This window comes from Perissodus microlepis, chromosome 1 (genome assembly GCF_051167445.1).
Source record: "Perissodus microlepis isolate ML-2025 ecotype Zambia chromosome 1, ASM5116744v1, whole genome shotgun sequence".
In the NCBI taxonomy this organism is placed as follows: Eukaryota; Metazoa; Chordata; class Actinopteri; order Cichliformes; family Cichlidae; genus Perissodus; species Perissodus microlepis.
In genome coordinates, this window is record NC_140461.1 from 20,551,906 (window position 1) to 20,577,061 (window position 25,156).

The window sequence follows — 25,156 nt, forward strand, 5'->3', positions numbered from 1 at the left end:
CTCCAACATTTTATTGGAGAGTATGCTTCCATTGTCGTTATGTAAATATACTCATTAAACCAGTAATATTGTTATAGCATACAAAGATGTATAATATATGACTCTCATGGGTTTTCCATATTGTTTCTGTTGGCCCTAAACTAAATACACTATATCAGTTTAATGTGACTCAAGAAAACCTCCTTTACAGTCTGTTTCATATGGGTTTGGAATCAGCGATGTGCACATTTTACCACCACTCAGTGTTTATCTTACAGGCTGTAATAGAATGATGGTTTGCAGAAGGGTATAAAATTTCAATCTTCTTCTCTTCTGGCCTAAATTAATTAGCTTGTTTGCCCTCTCTGAGAAACCATGCACAGTAAATATAGTAATCTTTGTTCCATAATTTGACTAAGCTGGCATCATGCTGTGTTCACTGCCTCTCAGAGAGCTTTTTCATTTACTTTGCTTCACCCTCCACTTATATTTATGCTATTGGCTAAGATTTGATTACTTTTAAAACAAACACTCATATTTTCGACTTGTTTTTGTTGTAGATTATACTATAAAACAATGGTCACCGCGAGACAGTTTTCATCCAGTCACTTTGCCAAATGATTTACCGAGTTTCTCAGCAATTTTCACAATTTTTGCAGTTTGTGGACAATAAAGAAATCCATGCTTCTAAAAATTCATCGTTTTTGTAGTCTGATCAGTTGGTAGATGATATACTGCATTTGATCTCCACGCCTTCTTTTGATGTGTCAAAGAGGAAGCTGCAGGTGTATCCCGAGGGAGCCTGTGAAGTGACCAAATGTCCTTCCTGTATGCCAAGAGTGCCCTGTGGCAGATCATTGAGGCCCAAGGGGAAAGCAGCACTGGGTCAGTGACCGTACATGTAGTTGATGGTGTTAGCTGTTACTGAAGCTGAACTGGATGACTTACTTTCATGAACTAATGAGCCCCATTTCTTAAATCAGCCCATCAGTGTGAGGATCCATGTGGGAGGATCCATGTGGTATCATGTCAGCTGTGGTCTGCATTCCAACACACTGATTTGGAGATTCCCTGCCCAAAGTTCAGTTATATTTGTGGCCAGAAAGAGTATATCTGAGCAGGAGCACAGGGATGAAGACACTTCTGACTCATACTGGATCTTAAAGCATTCCATTAACTGGGTAAATCAAATAACCTCTGTGTGCTTCCTTGCATGTTTATGTAAATTGTAAATGGATAAAGTAAACATACTGGGGATTTTATTTTACTGAATTATTTTGTAAGTTTGCAACAGTTCAGTATATTACACATTTTAAACATCATAGAGGCAGTAAAAAAATAAAACAAAACTGTGAATGTGGACTTACTCAGTCACCTTAAGTGCTTGGGTCACTGGTTACTGTGTAACTGCTTTATTCTTCTGTGGCACATTAATGGGCGTTCCAGTCTTCTTAGTGAGCAGCGAGCAGGACCGCTCAGCAGATATGCACAGGCTCAGAAAGAGTGCTGCCACTTCCAGGAGGTGTTTGGAGCAGAGAATTAGTTGAAGATATCCAAGCTTTTTACAAAGCTCATTTATCATGTAATGGTCCTTAAGCACTGTGTAGACTGTAGAGAATACAGTGGCTCCAAGTCCATGGCCAAAATGATCAATAATGCCTTAGATAAAAGGCAGAAGTCTGCCTAACGAAGGAAGTCAGTGGTTACTAATTACATGTTACCACACAAAACTGCTTATTGGATACTTCAAGCCTTTTGCACTCATCACCAGATATGTGGAACTAATCTGCTAAGCATTTCAGAATACCAGCTTTATTCAAACATTTCAAATGACATTTTAAATGTAGTTGTTAAATTAGTTTGTTAAATTTTAGTAAAATTTACATTTTTAATTATTATTTCCAAACAGGAACAGTATGTGATAGAACTATGATTCCCTATCTTGGTTTGTATTACAGCTGGATGTTAGGGGTATACACACTATTATTTTCTAACTTCTTGTAGCGATATCCTCTCAAATACATGATTTCTGTGGGTAGAAAATAGCTTACATCAACATTCTTATATTTCTAAATGCAAGATAAAGTGGGTGAACCTGGATCCAACACAACTACAAATTATGAGTCTCACGAAGCCATTTGAGATTTCAGTGTAAAAGGAAATTAACACAAACAAACAATCTTCAAATAACATTTAAAAGAGTCAAATGAAAATCAACCGACACCAAAGGAAATGTCAAAAAATAAAACATGACTATAGCTCTGAGTTTGGAGTAGATCTTTCTTTTTTTCTGATGTGACAGGAACTCTGGCTCTATATATTAGTGTAGAAACCACATTGTGGTTGCAAGGCTGCACTAGTGTCAGCTTGTTGTGCTCGTGTTAACATCTGACTGAGTTAACAAGTTTCAGAGTGTAAGAAAAAGAAGTCTGTCTAAAGTTTGCTTTACTCACCACTTGTGTCTTTTAGGATCTTACTCCAAACAAAAATTAATATAAATGTTTTCTTACTTATCTAAAATGATAAACATAATGTGAGATCATTTTCCCAAGGGGCCACACCAATACACCAAACTCAGTTCTGCTCAATTTTATTTCTTTATAAGCCTATTGGTGCGGCCCTCTATAACAGTTCCAGTTTCTCATGCGGCCCCCTGGGAAACATTAATTGCCCATCCCTGAATAATTATTCCAAAATGAATCTAAAACTCAAACTCACCAGACAAGCTCTCCATGTGTCCACTAGATGGAGACTAAGAACCAAGAAAAATTCAAGATGCCGCAAAGAAAAAACATGTCTCCTTATGCTTAAATATCCGGGTATGAATTGTTCTTTTGTTCTGTCAGGTTCATTATTAATAGGGTTCTCTTTAAGCATCAGATTTAAAAAACCACACTACTACAAGCCCCTGAAGCAGTCGCTATTCACTCAGTGGAGTTTTAACTCCCTTTCTGTCCCTCTTGGCTTCCCGTAGTCGTTCGCCAAAAAAAAAAAAAAAGTTTTCGCGTGAATCCCAACCTGCTGAATGAAAAATGTCTCATTCCAACAGGTAAGAAACTTTTGGTGAATTTTACAGCCGCAGCACTGTACACACGGTACAGCCGTACGTGTATGAGTGGGGTCGCCTTTATTTAACGCTGTCTTCTCAAGAGGAAACGTTTTTGCAACCTCACGTTTCGTTGCCATGACAACGTGTAACCGTGGGAGACGTTACCTTATTAAAAAAAAAGTCACTTTTTTAAAGCTTTCTGCGCTGTTTTTATGCGAGGAGTAGCTGATTTTTATTTTACATTACTAGATACCGAATGTCTCCCTGCCGTTTCTGGGATATCACAATTATTATTATTATTATAATTATTGTTATTGTAGATTTCAACTAGCTATCGTTATTATCTAACTAGCACATTTGGTTACAAGCGTCAAGTGTTAGGATTGAGGCTCTGTGTTAGATTAACTGGCAGTATAATGACAGAGGTTACACACCGAGCAGGACAATAATTTAACATTCATTTTAATGACCCGGTTATTCAATACTTTAGGGTAGTCGATGTTGAATGCGTGTTTCGTGCGGTTATAGTGACTATGTTTCTTGGCTCTTAACATTGTCCTCTTATTTTAAACCACCCGGCATTCCCTTTTAACTGCAGCCATTTTGACATGAAATAGTATTGTGTGCCAAAAAGTGATTACAGACGTTTCTGTGTGTTTTTTTTAAATGTCTAATGTCTGCTTATATTGGTAATTAGTAGTAGTAAACAGCATTTATGAATGGGTTCCATATAAAATAACGAAATGCCATGTTTTGTAAGTATCAAGGGCTGCTTAAAATATCTTTATAGAACTTTTATGTTATATTTGTTGCAATTTCTGCTGCCCTTTTGGTCTCTCTTTGGTCTCTCTTTAAAAAAGACTTTTTTTTTAGCTGGATATATAAAGTCACTTTGCAGTTTCTACTCGGCATTATCCATGTAAATGACCTGCTGAATTCTAATCGGTCAAACAACAATTTAAATGCTAGCACTTTTTTAGCAGGTGACATGAAACATAGATGCTACTAATAAGAAAAGCTTTAAATGATGTGATTAATAACACTTGTGTACTATTGTTGTCATATTGACTTATGTGAAACAGTCTGTGTAAAAGGGAGTAGTTTTAAGTGTCCTAAAACTTTATTTGGCCATAAAGAGGCCCACTGCTTCTTTTTTTTGAAACAGATGAATACTGTAGAAGCTGTTATGACATTAGTATTTGACAGGTGGGGCCATTTGTGTATTCCAATATGAATGTGACTTTTCTCCGGCTTCTCATCGATGTAAATTTGAGGTGTTCTTGTTTCTGCACTGGCCTACATTTTCCTACACGTCTGCCACCCTAGCTTCCCAAGGCTGAACCCAGCAAGGGCAGAGATTAGCTTTAACCAGGATTAAACCAATGAGAAAATTTGAATTTGTTGGCCCTTATCTCCTAGCAACATGTGGAGAGCCCTGAGCAAATGGCAGAATTTGATCTTTTGCTTCCTTTTGGCAAAGCGTGTTTTCTTGCCAATAGACACTTATCAAACATGACCATTGAACACAGCAGGATTTTTTTTTGAGGGGGGGGGGGGGGGGCTTTAAAATGATTTGTTTATAGGAAAGCTGCATGCATTTCTTGTTTGCAGTGTGGGAGCAGCAACTTAGTTGCACCTCCATTTTATTTGTCAGTCTTGTTGTCCATCAGCTGCCAGGTACAGTGTCATTTTACTGCTCTTTAGTTAGTCTGGTGTGTGCCTTAATGGCTTAATGTTGTTGGTGTAGTGCATTTAGACCAGAAGCTTTGATTATCTCTGCATAATATTAGGATTCACTCCATAACTTAGTAGATGGGATATTCGCATTCTAAACATGCAATTTCTTGCCTCATCAGGTAATGTAATTCCACGCTTCATTAGGACTGTGAAGTTTATCATTTGTCATCAAAGCCAAGCTGTCAATAAATGATTAAGTTTCACATGAGTAAAATGTAATATTGGGGCCCGAGCAAAACGGATGGCAGTGTACATTTTAATTGCAGTTAGGAAGATTTTGTTTTTGTTTGATTTTCAGGCGATATTTAAGCAGCTGCTCGTTACAGCTAGAGGCAGTCCTGCAGAGCTTGAGTCTAACTTATTCCTACAGTTTATGCAATTAGAGAAACATGAACTTCTAAAGGCCCCAAACAATAATTGAAATGTGTAATATGTTATTGGTCTGGGTAAACAGAGAGGGCTAAGTGTTTTTCTGTGTGCTTACCAACATTTTTCACTTACATGCAATCTCATCAACCTTTAGTATGCTGCAGCTAATCTATACCAACTATTTCCAATATTGACTGACTACAGTTAATAGATAACTAAATCTGTTGTTTAGTCTATAAGATCACAAAAATCATTATGTATATCATTTCCCACAGCAAGGGGCTATTCTTGCTTTTTATGTTCAGCAGAGTCCTTGCTTCATATGATTGACACTGATGGGTTAGAAAAACTACATGTACATGATCATGAATAAATGAAAGAAGAGCTGTTTTAAGTAGAGAAAAGTAGGAAAAGGTTTTAAATGAACCCTTATGTGTCTTTTTTCTTTGCTTGTTATAGCATGCTTATATTTGGAAAACATTTGTATATTTAGTTAGCTATGTAAATAAGCTGAAATTGCTGTCTGACAGAATGATGGAGAGGTGGGACAAGTAGGGGCTTGACCTGGGGCTCTAATTACTACCTCCTGAACCTGGAGATGAGACCAAATTCAATATAAAAGGGTGTACTGATGTTTGCTCACCCGTCAGTGTGTCTGTGGTTGAAAACAGACTTGTTATTTGTGCCATCACTGCAATTCCTTCCTCACTGGCTCTAGTTAATAATTATGTGTATTTTCTTGGGTCAGTGCTATAGAGATTGGAAAGAAGATCCATACATAGATTTTGGTGGTACTCCAGCACTTTCTTAATCAAGTCAAGAAAAGGAAAATAAGGAGTCTAGCCTTCAGGGAGGTTTCAAAATTTCGCATTTTGTAAGTACTGATGTAGGGGTAGCTGGAAGGAAGGCGTAGCCTTAATGGAAAACATTTTAGGTACACAGGTGGCACAGGGGCACACTTCTTCCCCACCACTGCAGAGTGGTTCAAATCCCAATTGTATTTCCAGCAATTTGGTCATGCAACAAACACAAGTGGCCATGCTTTGCAAGCCACTAAATGACCATGTCTTTGCCACTCCATTAGCAATTCTTCAGTGTTGTCAGTGGCTGTTTCACTAAAGAGCACAACCTCTCAGTGAATTTCCTCAATGGAGGCAATTTGTAGCTTTTGTCAGATGCATTTATGTTTTACATTTAAAAAAAATCTTGATGGGAGAGGTGGCGGTACAGTGCTTGTCTTTACTTTAATTCTCTTCGGTTCTTTTCTTTGCTCCTTTAAGGCCCTTAGTTTGGGTTTGTGGTGGGGCACAAGAAGAGTAGAATTGTTTTTGACTTTAAGTTTAAAAAAACAAACAGATTTAAGTAAGTCATGCATTTCAATTGAATTGTTAGAATCACAGGTATAGATATTCTAGATAGGCACACAAGGCTTAAAGCAATTCAAGACCTGTGTCTGTGACCCTTTTAAGGTCAGACCTCTCACCCTAACCTGAACATGAACTTGATATCCTATTTCCTTTGCATCAGAGATCTGGGGCCAAGGACCAGTCACCTCTGTCTGGGAGATACCTGAGGAGCTGAGACCCTCCTCCAGTCTCCTCAAGTCCTCAGTGATACACTCATCACATGCTGCTGTCTCCACAAATGAGCTATGATTGAGGTGACTGGAATTTCCAGAGGCTGTCACAATCATTTTGATTGGAAAATAGACAGGAGAAAATGGGAGAGACAGGCCTGTTATGAGAGCCCTGTCAGGGCTAAAATAATGCATCAGAGTGAAGAGGTTAAAGACACCACTTCCTTGTTAATAATTAATTGCTGTGCGTGTGGTGGATCCACTTCATCGCTCCCAGTCATCACTTGATAATTGCTTTACATTTAATTTGGCTTTAGAGACTGTTTTTCAAGCTGGGTAAATTGTGCTTAAAGTGAATATGGGCTCAGACAGAGACAAGAGTTTGGTCATAAACCATAAACCAGAAAAAAAGGCGACAACTTAGACTGGGAGAAGTAAAGTTTTAGTAATTCTGTACACTATTTGAACACCAGACTTTTGGAATTAAAGTCATTAGGAAACTTTTAAAAATGTCTACAGCATTAGTAGATGAAGCTTAAAAAATCAACGTAATCGTTGACACTTGCTTGAAACTAGCAGTGATAATTTCTTGCATTGGAGAATATTTATGTGTCTCTCAGCATTTCCTTATTTTTAAGCCTTCTTACCACGACACATGTAATGCCTTAGGGTTTAGAAATATGGTTGCCAAGGATTGATTGGGCTGTAATGATTAGGAATGATGGCAAACTGGATCATGAAGGAAAGCTATTACTTTTCTTGACTGACTAGAAGATGAAAAATAATCTTGTTATGATGTTGGGATTTTAAGATAAAACAATATAAAAATCACTTTGCTTTTTTTATTTTTTTAGAAAAACCTGCTGTAATACCAATATTTGACAAATTTGACAGATTTTAGTATTTTAAAAAAATTGATTAGCCAAAGGATTACAGCTACTCGTCAGTTAAGAATGAATTTTTTTTTTATACACATGCCAATTCAAGAAAGATTATGACTGCCTTCTCCTTCCTTCTGTAGATGACAAAAGCAGATGTTAGTGGACTAGATATGAACCTGAAGTCTGTGCGGACCAGTAGATGCACCTCGGAGATGAATGTGCTAGATATACGGCTGAAAAATGATGGAGACATCAGGGTATGTTGATCCTGTAACACGATCCCACTGACAAAGTAAAACCTAGTCTTTGATGACGTCTGTTTTACACACTATGTGCAGCATTAGAAAACCAAACTCCACTTTGCTGCTGTATAGCCTCCTTCATTGGTTAATTTCACTGCTCACTTTTCGAAATCCAAAGCAGCCAGTGCTCAGCCTTGCGTGCACACAGATAACAATCAACTTAATTAGACCTGAGATTGAGCGAACTGCAGCAGCAACTTAATCATTTGTAACTTGATTAAAAATACTATATTCTGCGGCTCCAGAGACTGGTGTGTTTTTTTTCCTTCAGAGGGCTTCGCAACTTTGCAATTCAGGTCTTAAGTTAGGACATAATGTTTTTGAAAAACAACAGTGAAATGATCCTGAGGTCTTCAACACCTGCTCGGGGGAAATCCTCTGCTGTATATGACTGACGGTGAACAGATGGATATTACAAATGTATTAATGTTTTCTCGTATTTTTGTGCCCATAGGAAATTTATAAATTTGAAAATAAATTGGGTCAAGGTGCCTTTGGAGTTGTTTATGAAGCCACCCACATAGAGACACAGACAAAATGGGCCATTAAGACGTTTTGCAGACCACCGGTGAGTGTGTTTGGCATCCCTCGAGGAAGCCTGTTTTTTAATGTGTTTAAAAAGTTGCACTAATAAGGGAAGTTTATTTTTGGAGGGTAACAAATCCAGCTGTGATTTGACTTTCTGTTGCATTAGGCAGGAAGTTCGAAAGTAGAAATGGTGGATAACGAAATAAACCTTCTCAAACAAATGAATCATGCGCACATAATACATCTTGAGGCAGTCTACCGCTCAACCACGGTAAGCGTTGCTATCCTTTAAATCACAAACTCAAAATTAGCATAATTAAGTGAGTGGGTGAATGTAATGCATGTAACATATCACTGTGTCTATTACTGCATGCCGCTCTGCATAAATATTACTGATGAACACACAAATTGACTGTATAGTAAGATGCATTTATCTTCTCGTTTCTAGATGATTTATTTGGTTACTGAGCTGTGCAAAGGGGGTGATTTGAGGGAGCTGTTGCAGCGGAAAAAGTTCTTCACAGAGGACGAGACGAGGGATATAATCTGTAGTTTAGCTGATGCTGTTGTGCACCTTCATAAAAGAGGTAACGTCATTTTCTAGATTGATCTAATCTATGCTAATTATACTGTCGAAAATGTAGTTCAGCCTGTGTTTTGAATGAATTGTGCTTCAGTTAATTTATACTGGTGCTATAATGCCATTATTGTATTCAAATTGTTTTTGCCCTCAATGATGTGATATTCCTTGCCATTAGGGCTTTCAGTCACTGTAGCAAGGTGTCTTATTTTGATAAAATGGCAGTAATGCCCAGCTGCCAGGAAATAAACATTTTAATTAAACCATTTATTTGGAAATGCTGTTTCCCCTTTGGTAAAATCTGAGGTTAGAGGTAATTTAGGACAGTTCTTGGTAATGAGGCATCATTTCATGTGGCTAATAACTAATGTAGAACAAACTAGGGAACAATACTAATTAACAGGAGTTTTTCACATAGAAAGTCCTTTTGTGGTGGTGTTTTTCAGCTTCATTTTTATTAATGATAGTAATGAGAAAGTGCTTGAATGAGCTCTCCAGAAACCTTTCTTTGTCAAATGACAAGTTGCATAACTTGGCTTAAATTTGTAGATCACATTTTTTCTGACCTTTGTCAGTACCATCGGCACATTAAGGGGCGTCCACACAGGAAGTGATTCGCTTGTCGCTAGCGGACATACCAGGCTCTGATTGTCTAGGAAACACTCTAGTGCAGGGGTGGGCAGTTATTGCTCCCCATGGGCCACATGAGAAACTGGGACTGTTGGGGTGGGCCACGCCAATAAGCTTCTGAAGATATAAAGTTAATATTGAGCAGAGTTTAGTTCATCTTATTGGTGCGACTGTCCAAAACAGTCCCAGTTTCTCATGTTGCCCCTTGGAAAAAGTAATTGCCCACTGCCTGCCTCCAATGAATTACCCCTCATATGTCAGTCAGTGGTATGCTTCTCTCTTATTGGTAGTCTCCTTAATTGCTCGCTTTGAAGCTGAGAAAATTTTAACAAATAAGCTGCCCACTTCACCTCAGCAGTGGTCTCTGGTTCCCGCATCACTGGTAGTTGCTTGCTGTGTGGATCTGTGAACTGTATTGTTCCTTATTGTTCTTATTCCTTAATGGAATTAAATGCACCAAACCTTATATTGTGTAGTTTATAGTTCGAAATTAATTTCTTTGCACTAGTATTTCATTAAGTAACTAGAAAAAAAGCAGAACTAAGTAGTGTATTTAACAACTGGTACTTCTGTTTTAGTGTGTGTATAATTGTTACGTAACTGAAAAAAGAAATTGAGAGTTCAGGTGACAGAAAGCACTTTAAAGAAAAATAATTACCATACCAAAAAAATGTTAAATAGACAAAAGAAAAAAAACATTTTCAGGTGTTTGTTTTGGGCGCATCATTTGTTCTAACTTACCTTTCACACACCATCAGCACTGTTGCATTGTATAATTGGTTGCTTCAAATAGTGCACTGAATAGGACTGCCCAGGGCAAATTGTATTTTTCCTCCTGCCTTCCCTCTCTGTGCTAAGTTAACAAGGCCCTTCAGCCTGGTCTGCTGTAAGCAGGAAAAACATAACTGTGTTAGCATGTATGGAACATGTAATTTGTTCTAGTGACTGACCATAAAATTATACCTTGATGAAAGGCTACATATGTATTTTTCTCTTGTTCGCTTCTTCAATTCTTGGCTTATAATTCAACACAAGAAGTCAAAATATTAACATAAAGGTTTTGTCATGTTCCACTGGCCCAGCCCATGAATCTGCTTAGTTAAGTTAGTATTTATAACCCCCTTTGGGGACATTTGCCCCCTGCTTTACTAGCATTAACTACTTAGAAAAAGCAGGTAACCTCCAAAATGCAGCCACATTTTTGTTTCTGCCTTTTGCACAGGTGATATTACAATAATTATGTTGGGATTGATGTTTTATCTATGACTCATGAAAAGTTAAATAGTTATCACTGGTCTCATCATTAAGCAACCACTGGTCTACTTCTAATTTAAAAAAAATGATTGAGATATTTATTGCAGCACCTAATCCTGTAAATATAATCCTGTAAATATATATAAAAATATTTGAAGCTTTTATGTCCGTGTAAAATTTCCTGTTTCTTCACATCCTACAGATATTGTACACAGGGACTTGAAACTTGAGAACATTCTTGTGAAAAATTCTCCTGATAAGGATGGTGACAAAATCGATGTCAAGGTAAAATGTTGAACCAAACTGAGAGCTTTCCATCAATGCATCTTATCCATTCTCTGCCACACTGAGAAAAAGCCTCGAATAGGCGCCTTCTCCTCGCCCACTGTCTCCTCTATAGTTAGTAAAGGCTTTAAATACTATCTCATTATGATAGTCTCCCTCTGGTCTTCCTTTATAGTCCACCTTTACAAATGGAGTCTAAACTGCGTCTTTAAACAGATGACATGCTGAGCACAGCATGTTGCTTGTATTGATGGCGAGCCAGACAAAGCAGATACCTGGTGTATGAGTTAAAACAAGGCCAGGATTGTCTTTGTCTTTGGCTGCACATACACTAACACACTTATAGTACATGTTGTTAGAAAGTTTTGTCATAGCAGAGCATAAATTGTTTTTCAGAGTAGTTTCTTTTTTTAAAACTTTGCAAGTATTGCGATTTTTTTTTCCTCTAGAAAAATTCTGTATAGTGTCGGCTTGTATTGATGTTACTTGCCTAGCTCCTTACTGAAGCACCTTTAACAAAGAATCTAATATGGATTTTGTCAGCATGACTGAATCATGTTTATTTGTGACACCTTTTTCCTAAGTGCTGTTCTCCACCTAGGTGGCAGACTTTGGATTATCGGTGAAGACAGGTGGTGTCGGGATCGAAAACATAATGACACACGCCTGTGGGACCCTTATCTATATGGGTAAGATATTTGGATCTCCTGTAGCATGCTAGTTGACCAACACGATGACAGTGCGGATGAACAGAGTAGCAGAAATCACTCCTGTTTTTGATTCTACCACTGAGGGCGTCAAAGTATTTTTATGACATTTTTAAGTTTAAATACAGACTGCAAAATTCATAAATGGACTGTAAAATGCTGTTTTTGTTTTTATATAAAAAGTATATTGTTAAATGTTATGACTAAATATGCTATTATATACTTATATCTACAGTGCAGTGTAAAAGCTATAAGTCCTTGTGAAAAAACCAGTAAAGTGGTCATGCTTTCAAAAGTAATATTTATCTTTTAACTTAACGGGATACAAACTGTGGTGTCCCTATGCCTTTAAAAAGTACCGATTCTTCTACAGGCAGATTTTCACTTTAACTGTTTGTAAAAGTTGGAATAAAGTTATTGCCAGTCTTTCAGTGAATTTATGCTTCCTCAGCTGCCACTTTCTCTTTGGTAATCCTTGACTTACTCTGTGATACTAAGATCAGCGTTTTCTGGGATTGTGCCCCTTCATTCCTTTTATTATCAAAGATATTAGGAGAATTTTTATCTTTAGAACTTTGGTTGTACGTTTGAGGTACTCAGTCTGGGACAAATTAAATTTATTCTTGATGATGTTTAATGCCAGGACTTCTCAGGTCCTTGTTAACACTCAGACGACTAAACCGCCTCCTCTTGGAGCCAAATATTTCAGGTTATGACTTGTCCCAAAGCACCTGCTCTTCCATTTCTGCACTCCACATCTCGTGTTTTTCTGCATACGTGAGTTAACTTGGCTTTGTCTTTACATCAGAGGATTGGCTATTTGGCTGGAAGTCTTCCATGACGGCAATGCTGGAAAATCCTCAGATTGCAATGTTAACTTAATGCATCAATTGTTTGCTGCACTCTATTTCCTTGGCTTGCCTCTTTGTTTTGAACCGTAACCGTTTCTGTGTGGTTCTACAGATGATCTTGGACTACACGTCCAGAAAAACCTGTTTGCCACAAAATGTTGGCCTGTGAGAGACCAAGCATTGCAGGCTGACCACCTTCTGTCTTCCTGCTGTGCTCATTTTGTTTCACGGTTAAAGATTTTTAGCTCGAACTGTCACTGTTTCAGAATCCTTACCTTTTTATTATGTCAGGGTATCAGCCACTTTAATCCTTCCTACACAGCTGTTTCTGTTACAGTTAATGGTTTTGGTTTAGCCACGTTAATGATTTGATTCATTAGCACCTGTTTGGTATAATTGTTCAATTATGTGCTGGGCTATATGCCTGCAAATTCCTTCTGTTATTTTGTTACTTTCTCAGCATATAAATATGTCTCTGGAGTGTTTCATGGTTGCACAAAGGATGTTTTGTAGATCCAGCATATAATTTAAAATACATTACAAAAGATATAAATCATTATATATTAAAAATATATAATAATATATTCAAAAGAGGAGCCTCTTCCACATTTATTTATTCATCTCTAACTTTTATGGCTCATTACTACCTCTAACTGTGGTTTTGCACTTTCACCTTGTGTGTCACTCAGCTTGCATGTGTATGTGTCCTTGCAAATATGGTGACAAAACATAACACACACATTATTATAGTGTTAACTTATTGAAATGGGGCTCAGCAGCGCTGCTGGTGCTAAAAAACATCATTTAACAAAGTGTTTTTCCACCACAAATTTCTGTAGCTCATGCAGACCAAGTCATACATTTGTGCATTTGTGTTGTTTCCAGCCCCTGAAATGATGAGCGGTCGAGGTTATACCCAGTGGTGCGACGTGTGGAGCATAGGAGTCATTATGTATATGTTGTAAGTAGGCGCACACATACTATTTTTATACATGTACACGCAATTCATGAGTGCACATGTCTGAGGTATGTGTCCCTGTAGACTGTGTGGAGAACCTCCATTTGTCTCCAAAACAAGGAAAAACCTACTTAAGAAGATAATGAACACTGGAGTCAAATTTTCTCAACCCATCTGGGCCTCAGTCAGTGATGCAGGTAACACTTCATGATCTTAATCACATTCTTATGGTAATGTAAAGTAGCAGTGCAAATGCTTCATATGTGCAGTTTTACTGGGCAGGTTGGTATTACGAACACTCACTGATCGTCTTGAGTCTGTCTCAACAGCTAAAAATCTTTTGACTTGCCTACTGAAGGTGGACCCCGCATACCGAATGTCTGCTAATCAGCTACTAGAGAACCCCTGGATTACAGTAAGGCACTTTCAGCATTCATGAACTTCAGATAAGTCGCATGAAGTCTTATAGTGCACTTTGTCAAACAGGGTGACTCTACTATGCCTGTTGTACCACCCAATGTGCTGGAGATGATGCGTCAGTACCTGGAGCAGGAAGAAAGTAATAATGAAGATTAAATTAAATCTCCCAAGTCATCACTTGATCATTTTGATTTTGATTTGATCACTTTATCAGTACTGTTGCTATGATTTGATAAGCTGTAGTTTAATATGCTGATTACTATATTTGAGTTCTCCTGATATGTAACTGAGCAGACACGCAGGTCACAGTACAAATGGATCTGGAAAAGTTGCCAGATAAGGCCAAGGCAGTGATATTGACTTAGTAATGTAATATTTAAATGTGAGGCATTTGTTTTCATTTAGAAAGAAACAGATGATCAGAGACAGTGATAAACCAAAGGCATGTGAATCTACCTAATGTAGATGTTGCTAAAAAAAATTCCAAAACAGGAAATAAGACTTCAGAAGTTTCACCCTTCATCACTTCTGAGGCAAACCTGGACTCAGTCCCAGTCCACCCGGCATTTTCAGCAGAAACTAACAGCAACTGCATGAGACACAGCAGCTCTGACATATCTTCCACATCCACCAAACTGGTAATGTGTTTCTCTTTAGCACAGCTCTCTCAACATTTTCACAGTACTTGCCTATGTGTGTGTTTTAGGACCCCAAATGTGTGTTTCTTAAGGTCTCTTATTATCTACTTAAGTACTATATGTGATTAATGTAGGTTTTGTATCACTCACTATTAAACACCCCACTTTCCCCTTTTGGCAATTATTGGGTTTTATCTTGAGTCATCACTGTAGGTTTATGATCAGCACAACAGAGTTACAGAGTTGTTAGATTTCATCTGTATTATATCATAATGGCTGGTGTGATGTGTTTGTCACATGCTTGTTTTACTCTGATTTCCCACCCAAAAAAATGTCCCTGGTTCCTTAAAAGCTCCATGTTTTCTTTTAAATATAAAAACATTTTAGAAGCACTGATACACAGTTTTAAAAGTTACTGTAATGTCATCAGTGTCTTGATTTCTTTTTATTCCTGTTAGCAATTAATACTGCTAATAATTCACTTAAATTGAGTCTCAGTGTGTGTGTGTTTGTGTGTGTGTGTGTCAAAGGTTTAAAATGAAACAAGACAAACCTGAATTTTCCTTTAAACTTTATAGGCCATTATGTGTGGTCATGAAGTCCATGTTTTGTGCTTTCCCTGTGGTTATCATAGGACGGTGGAATAAAGACTAAAGAAAGCAGTGGCAGTCATCAGCAGGACAAACAAATAAACAGCTCTGACACCCCAGCACAGCCAGCAACCACACAGGTCTGTTGAACCTCCTACATCCTATGTTTTTTGGTTAATTTAAAGTTTTCTTTAGTGTATATTTTCAGTAGCATACATGTCTAATCTAAAATGTCAGTTTACAAATGTCTACTGATTTACCGTTTGGATTTTAAAAAATGTTTTCTTTATAGCTGAATTTCTGTATATTGGCTTTCATGTTTAACTACCACTAGATGGTGCCAGATTCACCTCTTAAAGATGTTAGAAGATGTTAATAAAGGTGTAGCCATGCAGCTGTTTTTTTTATATGGATGTCATAGTTAATTCTGTTATGTAAGATTAATATGAGTCTTATGCCTGCAGTCTCATGCTCTTGTTAAACTCTCCACACAGCCGAGTGCAAAGCAGCGTAGGCCTACAGACAAGAAGGACCTCAGTTCAGGACAGAAACAATCCCCCAAACCCAAGTAAGGCAGACGACCAGAGACTTTCTACCCCCAGTAAAGTACAGCTGGTCCCTGCAAACCACCAGCTAGCTCCAAGACTGAAAACCATTTAGAATAAAACTAAAAAATGAGCCATATCCCATTATAAAACATGAAGAGAGAGAGAAAAACAAAAACAAACCTGACCTTTTGTGGCTGTGTTGGACATACATTTATTGTTTTGTTTTTCATTCTGTTATTTAATTGAGATCTCTTATTTAACAGTAATGTGAATGTAAATACTAGGAATGGTGCAGCCTTTTTGTGATGGCCGGACACTAAGCAGCAAACACAGTGTCACATAACTGTGAAAATAGTACAAAGAGGCCGAAAACCACTGCAGCTGATTCAGCTTCAGTTTCAGCTTCAGGACTGCCGTGTGCCAAAAGAAAGAGACTCCGTCTGAGATAATCTCCCACATGGGGAGAAACTCCTGGAGAAATTATTTGTATTAAATAGCCAATTGTTTTAGAACGTCAAACAGCTAACATAAAGACTCATGCATTTCTATAGTTGCTGCCAAATGTGGAGCCTGAATGAGCCTGATGTGTAACACTGATACTTTTAGCTTACAGCAACAACAAGGTTAGTTAAGATTTTGATGTTTTATCTTGACATCTCTCTCTTCCCTAAGTCTTCATTTTAGCTGCTGTAAACTGTTTAGGTATATATATTTGTCTTTTTTTTTTTTAATTTGTCACTTTTCTTTTAGGTTATTTTCTTTATAAATAGCTGCTAAATAGGAGAGAAAATACTCGTGCAGATTACTGGATATTATTTAAAAAACAACAAACAAAAAAAAAGAGTGAGCAATAGGGATTTTCTTTCTTTCTGTTCTGACCTCTCAATTCCAAAACGTCCGATATGCAGTGACTGCACCCTCTCAGTGTCAAAACAGAAAAACTGTCACACAGGCTGGTTACGCTCCATCTGAATGCAGAGGATTGGGACTGGGGGCAGCCACGGGTCTAATCTCGTTTGGAGGCCATTGAAAGCAGTAGGAGCTACTTTGAGGGCACTGCCATTCAAGCACAGGTTTTTCCGCTGCAGAGAGAATAATCCCCAGCATAGATACAACATTAAAGTATCCAAGCATAACACACAGAGGGTGAATTTCAAATCCACCCATTTGCATCTTGAAGTGAATGAGTGCCAACAATGGGGCCCCGTTTTCATGCACAGGCTCTGTGTTTTAGTGTGTATGTGTAAATGTAGTTTGCACTTTTTCTTGAATGAGTGGACTCTTTTTTTTTTTAAGTCAAATTTTATCCAGGCAGACATTCTACAGTAATCTCAGGTGATGTTCCCTAACATAGTGAGTAGATATGCAAATGAGATGTGAATTATTTTTGATTAAAGCTGCTTGCCAAAAGGACTGCGTCATTCCTGAAAACATGATTTTGGTTTACTCACTGCTTTGAACAGCAGATGGTAGCTGGTAGTGAGTTGTTGAATTGATTCTGAAATAATTCCCTGAAGTTAATCTGACACAGGGTGTCGTCCCTGAAGCTACCTAGTTTTGTGCATGAAGCTCTGTAATTAGAATTGATTGCTTGAGCCACTGCCCATTAAAACTGTGACACCCATGTGATGTGGCACTAATTAATATGTTGTATGCTTATATCTGCGTGGTCCATAGAGGAAAAATAAATAAAATGTTGAGACATACTTCCTTTTGGGTTCTGCCTTATGATTGTGGCGATAAGTTGAGAAAAAGAGGACAGCAGTGGGGTGTGGATATTTGACGTACAGCAAGATATAGGAGTGCTTATATGTGTCTCCGGTTGGGACAAATTCTAACAGAGTGAAACTCATGAAGGACGCATGGAAGAGTCATAACTATGTTGCTAAAGTCAGATGTTGTTAAAACACTGTCATGGTGTTTCAAGCAAACAGCAGCCTCCAGTTTCACTCCTTTTGCCAAAACAACAGAGCACAGAGGTGGGAGAGGAGGGGAAAGAATGAGAGGCTGTATGGTGGATAGGTTAGGGGCGTGAATTTGGGACAAAGCATGGAAGCAAAGGAAATTAGAAAATTCGTCGGGATGGAACGAGGGATGCGCCCCATGCCCCCCCTCATTCCCTCCAATCCTCCCCCACCCCTTTTCCCTCCAGCAGTGCTCCCGACAGATGGAAGTAAAAGTGGGTGGGTTGATGGGCTGGAGGGATTAAAACTCTGAAGCCCCATTTTTTGGGGTAGAAACAGTGTCACTCCTGCAAAGGTGGGGTGCATAAGAGGCACTTGTGGCGAGTAGTTGTGTGACGTGTGCACGCTGGCTAATGTCAAAAGAGGCAAGGATTCTTCAAACACCCCTCCCCACCCCCTTCTTCATCCACCTTTCTCCATTGAGGAGTGTAGAGGGAGTTGCTCCAGGAGAGGAGGTGAGGGTTCATTTCAATAACCTTAATAGAGCTCCCTTTAATTAATCAGCTCATCTGCAGAAGCCCGATACCTGCTGCTGACCCCCCCCACTCCCCAACACACACACACACACACACACACACACACACACACACACACACACACACACACACACACACACACACACACACACACACACCCTTCCATCCTCACCCCAACCCAACATCCTCACAATGCTGCTATGACATTGTGGTAATGAGGGAACACAGCTACAATGTCATGGAAATGTTGCAGAGACGTTATCTGCGGGAGCTCATCACACATGCCGATGTTCTCGATCCCCTTCAGTGTTTGCGATGTGTGCGGAGATGCGGCTGTATTACACCGCAGCGTACCTCCCCTCGTAAAATAACAGATACATATGGCCCGGATGGCGGGAGGATGCCATGATGCCTCTATTTCCACAGAAGAAGAGGGGAGGGGAAGTGCCGGCGTCAAGTAAACATTTGAAACAGATGGCAATTTCAAAGCATGCCTCATCAATCTTTGTTGACACTACCCCCTTTTTAAAACTACTCTTATTTGGGATATTTGCAATTATAATGCATACTGTAAGCTCATTTGAATATCAAATTAATTACTGAACACACTGGAGTAAATACCTCTTTTATAAGTCCTTGTTAAAAGTGAAAAGTTCTTCACTACGGTTGGATGGTGTGTTAATTTACAGTGATATCTAATCCCAAGTTACTTCACATAAAAGGCATTACTATACATATTTTAATGGGGAGGTGGTTGTTTTCCAAGCAATTTTCTGCTAGAGTACATTTTTAATTTATTCATATTTAATTTATTGGTCTCTGCATAACCGCTCAGTAAAACTAATCAACGCCATGTATGGCCCTCTTAAAGCCACATCTCTCTTTGGCAGGCAGACAGGCAAGCCTCTGCATTTGGATAAGCTCCCTTCTCTTGTGCACAGAGCTCGGTGAAATGCCCCGCATTCAGTCAAGCAGGCGGATGCCACCTCCAAGGAGACTCTTGGGTTCTCACAAACAACCTTTTAATCAGAAGGAAAAAAAGAGTGGAAAATGAAATATGTGCCCAGCCTTGAATGATCCAAAACACTGCAATTTCTGTGGATAGTGACCATCGTCTGCTGTCAGAATACAGTCCGCTGGGGACAATGCCTTTTCCCCTCTTTTTCTGTTACTTGTTGCCCTCAAACTCATCTGCCCTTGAATTGGTTTTATGGAGCTTTGGCAGTCATTTAGCACAGTATGACTGGAGTTCTTATCACCTGACTCCACTATACACTCCAAATATCTATCGACCCATTGACACACCTTGAGGAGGGATTCACACAACCTAACACATGGAAATGATTTCAATTAATTACCATTCCCCTTTGACAAGGCAGATGGGGGTGGGGGGTGGGGGGTGGGGTGGGGGGGGACAAAGGAGCCCCAGACAACAGGAGCATTTCTCTGGTGTAATGTGGACCATGTGTAATGAGCAGCGGAAAGGTCATTTGACACATTTCTGCCAGAATGAATTCATTTATTTCAAGCACTTAATTCTGTAGTCACCTCATTGGTGCACGGCTTGGCAGTGCACTGAGAGGGTGCATTACCACAAGTGGAGGCTTAGCTTCCTCCCAACTGCTAGCGGTGACCACAGGTCTGTGGGAATGCCTGAAGAGCAGAGAGATAGTGAAATGGAGTGTGGGAGATCCAATCACCTCTTCCATCATACGAAAATCGCCTCCATCACCTTCAGCGTAATTGGAACATTCATTACAGTTCAGTAAAAATGCAGGTCGCCATTAGATGAGCAATTTAAAAGAAGGCTCCTGGAGAATGAGAGACTTCAAGGGTCACGTTACAGGGTCACAGTCAAGTAAATAATAGGAATTGGTCCCATGAGGCTTGAAAAACCACAAAGCTCATGGTCACGCACCAAAATACAACTCGGGAAAGGAGGCAGAAATTCAATCATCGGACGGAAAATAAAATGCCCCCTGCGCCCTCACAGCATTAAATAAATTACAATTAGAAAGGCAGACCGTAATTTGCTGTCTTAAATGCACTCTAACCTGAGGAGTTATGCGGCTGTGATGCTTGTGTGACAGCTGGCAGTGTGTTAATCACAAAGCACCCATTGAAGAGGTACAGTGATGGGAAAATTAGTTGTATTTTGTAGGTGCAAGGTATAAAAGGCTAGACTATAAAAGTTCAGAAGATTAACCAATTCAACAACTGCCGTTAACCTTTAACTAATGAAGTCATACTGAAAGTTTAAGAGAAGTTTTACTGGCGAGGATGTTACCTTCAGCTGCCACTAGAGGCCTCAGTCTGGCTGAAAGCACTACCACTGTGCTTTTTTACATTCCTCTAAAGGGAAATGGTTCACTGCAAGCAGCAGCAGATACACTAGCCTGATCAAAGGAAGCATGTTTAATATGTTTAGGTTTTAAAACGGACTTGTTATTTATGTTCTGAAGGTTATTTTTTAAAACTTTGCTCTAAACAAAGAAATCACAACAATAGCTCACCGGATTACGGGCAGCGGTGCTTCACTAGCCGCAAACATGCCTAAAGTCACAACTGATAGCATCATTTTAGATTCTCTTTGAGAAATTTAAACCCTCTCACAACAAATCTGCTTATTTATTTCTTTGCAGAGCTCTCGCTAATGACCGTGTTTTTGCAGGAGAAAATGCTTCTACATTAAATATGAATAAACACATCATGATGAAACAATTAGGCAATGGTCCTAAGTGTTGCTGGTTTAAGTATCTGCATCACTAGAAAAAAAAGAAATGGTAATAACAAAAACAAAGCTGAGGAGTTGTATTCGCTAATTAGCCTTACCTCTCAGGGAAAGAGGAAGTAATTAGTGAGTTTTGTATTGAGAAATCTCACGCAGGCCCTCCTCTCGTTAAGATGGAACCTTTGTGATTGATGAAATAAGATAATAATCGGTAGTGTGATCGCCTTATGGAAAGGGGTGGCCACAGGTTCATGATAAGATGACACACGGCCTCAGAGTCAGGAGCGCTCACGCAGCATATGGGCTGTGCTTTCCTCTCAGCCCTTTTACCACTTAGGAGGCAGATTGGACTTCTCACTCTCAGCTACTCCGCATTATTGTCCATTATCACACAGTGGTCCATGTGTAAGGTGACAGTGGTGCTCTGATGGAGAGGCGACGGGGGGACCTAGACTGCAATAACATATTATTAGCTTTTTTCACAGCTCCACTGGGCTGGATTTACACTGGATATCCAGAGACCTCTGAGGGCAGCTCACTGTCACAGCGGTGTCCACCAGCGGAGCAATTGCCAGAGCTACACAGGTGTGTGCGGACTAAATAGCCATGCACCCACGCAGGGCACAGATGGGCAATGTGTACACACGTGCGCGCACAAACACACACGCAAACGGTGTGCATTAGTGTGTCTATAATCAGTGACAGGCCCTTTCCAATTAGCCTCGGTGTGCTGTCTTTCTTGCTGTTGTAAATAGTAGACGTTCTCCTTTTGTTCTGTAAACTGTAAACACATCTGCCATCGCTGTAGTGAGCCAATGCATAGATAGATAGCCACACCTTGAAGATAGATAAATAAATCAATGTATTTAAATTGATATGAGGGAGAGTGGCCCTCCCTATGAGGTGCTCTTGTCCTTGGTGATGTTAACAGTCTCCCTTGTGACTGATGCCTCTTGTCCCAGCCCTGTTTATAAAACAGCCAGAACTTCGTTAAGGGACAATAACATCAGCCGAGCTCAATTATGGTGACATTTTGCTGACATGCAGATTGCCTCCCCTCAATCTTTTTTTTTTTATGTAAAACACTGGTGTGCCAGTCACATATGGATGGATGAACTTTGGGAGAGTCGATGGTATCGATGAATCATAGATCATACAAGTCAACAAGAGTGACACCAGGAAAGTGAATTCATCGCACACGGAAAGTCAATGTGAAATTGTAATCATAATCAGACAAAATGAGTTATGTGTAATCAATAGCACAATTATGATAGTAAGTAGGACCTGTCCTTAGCAATACAGACAATATGTGCATTCAAAGAGGCTGTGTTCATTATAGCATTAACTTGTGTAGTGTGGACTTAAACTGGCATCTGTTGTCAGGAGTGAGATTTATGCTATCTGCACACTATCTCATGCACCATTTATGATGATAAAACGGGACCAATCATGTTAGTCCTAATCAATATATCAGGGGCTCTTTGTGTAGTGTAAGGGAAGAAGAATTATATTGTCATGAATTGCTGGAGAGTATGGAAGTTACCAATTTTGAAATATCATAGAAGGAGTTTGTGCAGAGGGAGTACAATAAGGCTGCTAAATCCAGTGAGATGATGGTATTTGCCTGTCCTTTGGCGTGCCCTTAAATATTGGAAGGACTGCAAGGTGTTTCATGAGAGTGGCACATGGCGGCTCCATCTGATATCGGTGGTCAAACAGTAATAAAAATAAGTAAAATAACCCCACACATAATTAGTTTTTTAAAACTAGATTCTCAGTATATTTGGTTAGCTGTTTTTTTTTTTTTATTTCTGCATACACTAAACACCTGGCCCAGGCCACAGGAACAGCTTCAAATATTCACGATGTATGCATCAAATCTGGGAATGACATAGACAGATAGAGCAGATATATATATAGCACTAGAAGGTGATGTGGTGCACCTTTTGAGATTCAGCAATTAACATATATATATATCAACATAAAAAACAGCTACAGCAATTAATGGCCCATAAAAATTGGGCCAGGGTACAGCCTAGACAAGTCACCACTCTATCACAGGACTGACCCAGAGAGACAGACAACCATTCATACTCACATTCACACCTACAGCTAATTTAGAATTGCCAGATAACCTAACCCCATGCATGTGTTTGGACCAGGGGAGTAAAGCCAGAGTATTCAGAGAGAACTCACCCCCAGTCAGCTGGTGGATTCAATAGATTCAGTGGTGGATTCCCACGACCTTCTTGCTGTGAGGCGACAATGCCGTCCACAGTTTAATTTCACATAGAATAACTTAAGGCCATTTAATGTGGTTTGACACCCAACCCACAGAGGTACTCAAACATTCAGGTTGAATGTGGCTAGATCAGTCAGCCTCGGGAAGTCATACTGGATGTAACAAGCAAAGGAATATACAAGATGCAATCTATCGACTAAAGCTGCAGCGAGCACAAAAATCCAGCGGATGTTCTGCAGAAGCTGATTGTTAGTCACCTTCAGCACCTCCAATCAAGATTTAAAGGAAAAAGGCAACACAGGTGGCCGGGGCATAAAAGTTTCCCGCTGTACATTTCATAGCATGTGATGATGTTTACATATGATTGCATGAATAGGCTTTCACTCCTTCTGCCGCAGCTAGTGTGATTTCTTCATGGTGTTTGCAAAGACACTCCTGCAGCTGAGCAGAGTGTTTCAAACTTAGGGTCAGCCATCTCAGCATTACCTCTTGTTGTACAAAGTGGTATTTGAACCGGCGAGGAGGCCAGTTCAAGTCGACCCACTCCCTTTACTGTACAAATTCAGCTCAAGAGCAAATCCCTCTAGCTAGCAAAACTTCTGGTCAGATGAAATTCATTTTTCTAAGGAAGCTACTGAGCAGAAAACAACCTTCTTTCCACTCTGCCATGGAGTTAACGGATGGCCTTTTCAGCCTGCTTCTGTTGCACTTTCCCTCTTTACATTTAATTTGAATTTTTAATCAAGTTTGAATTTAAGATGGTTAAAGTGAATCGTGGACTTCATTGGTGTTTTCTTGGTTTAATACCACTTGAGGTCAATGGGAGAATATCTCTTTTTCTGCTTTTGCAAACTGTATACATTAAACAATTTTCCCCGAGAATGAAATACTCAGCACTACCACCTGTATGTTAACTTCCTACATGATCTGACCATGTGGCACACAGAGCTCTGCTATCTGACCCAAACTCAGAAAGTCCTGACAAAGCTGCAGATCTAGTGGTGTTTTGCTCATTTTGAAATGTAATTCATGAAGAAATTTCTCCTCTGTTCTTGTTGACTGTGCCAATTTAGTGCATCCATCTGTGTCATGTGATGCAATTCAATATGCAAATGCCCAGTGTGACAAGCAGAGAGACAGAGTGTAGTCAATATGATGCATTAGCCTGTTAGGTTAACAGTCAGTAATGGATGAAATGAAGCAAAAAGTAGCATAAAGCCTGAGTATAAGAAAAGTTAAATGCAAGTACGTGACATTGACTCGATATTTCCAAATCTTCAAATGTTCTTTGCTTAAATGTGATAACGTGTAGGTGATATTTCAAACCCCTTTCGTCATTGTAGTAACAAAAAGTACATTATAATAAAAATGATGTTGATTTAGAGCAAATCATATGATTTACTGCACCCATAACCCATAAAAACATAGCGTACATGTCTGCAGAATCATACTCCCTCGCTTTCTCCCGCTCTCACGTGCATACAGTACACAACCAAAAACAAACACACAAAGGTTTATGCAACTCAAAGAGATACTAATGTATTTTCAAGCTCTCCCTTCCTCTCTTGCAACAATAAAACGCATTACATGTGACTCACATGATGCGACGCCCCACTTTTTTTCCCCTTCTAATAAATTCTCTGGAGAATAAGGCGGCCTCTGTCATCTTCATTAGAGGATGGCAGTTTTTCTTCCATCAAAAAGCTCATCTTAAGGATGTGTAAGCGCTTTGAATCACAAGCTGTAATTGCTGACCGATGGAAATACTCAAGGCTGTGCACAAACAGTCTTCACAGAGGCCTCATTTTCCATTATGTCGACTGGATTTGGCTACAAGGTTCAGTAATTTCACAAATCTGAG

The 25,156-nt window shown here is 39.3% G+C and overlaps 1 protein-coding gene across 1 annotated transcript; it reads left to right on the plus strand.

Annotated features, from left to right (window-relative positions):
- Positions 1-2,863: 2,863 nt before the first annotated feature.
- On the plus strand, positions 2,864-17,588 carry stk33 (serine/threonine kinase 33). The gene is made up of 15 exons (XM_084934702.1): positions 2,864-3,028; positions 6,662-6,794; positions 7,732-7,848; positions 8,348-8,461; positions 8,588-8,692; positions 8,870-9,008; positions 11,088-11,170; positions 11,772-11,859; positions 13,614-13,689; positions 13,771-13,883; positions 14,016-14,101; positions 14,173-14,245; positions 14,599-14,744; positions 15,379-15,474; positions 15,829-17,588. The coding sequence occupies exons 2-15, from the start codon at positions 6,786-6,788 to the stop codon at positions 15,904-15,906; spliced, it is 1,323 nt and encodes a 440-aa protein (XP_084790828.1). The 5' UTR covers positions 2,864-3,028; positions 6,662-6,785; the 3' UTR covers positions 15,907-17,588.
- Positions 17,589-25,156: the final 7,568 nt, after the last annotated feature.

Coding starts and splice junctions, on each gene's coding strand:
- stk33 (XM_084934702.1), top strand. Junction 13,690..13,770: donor GGAGTCATTATGTATATGTT/GTAAGTAGGCGC, acceptor GTGTCCCTGTAG/ACTGTGTGGAGAACCTCCAT. Junction 14,745..15,378: donor CTTCCACATCCACCAAACTG/GTAATGTGTTTC, acceptor TGGTTATCATAG/GACGGTGGAATAAAGACTAA.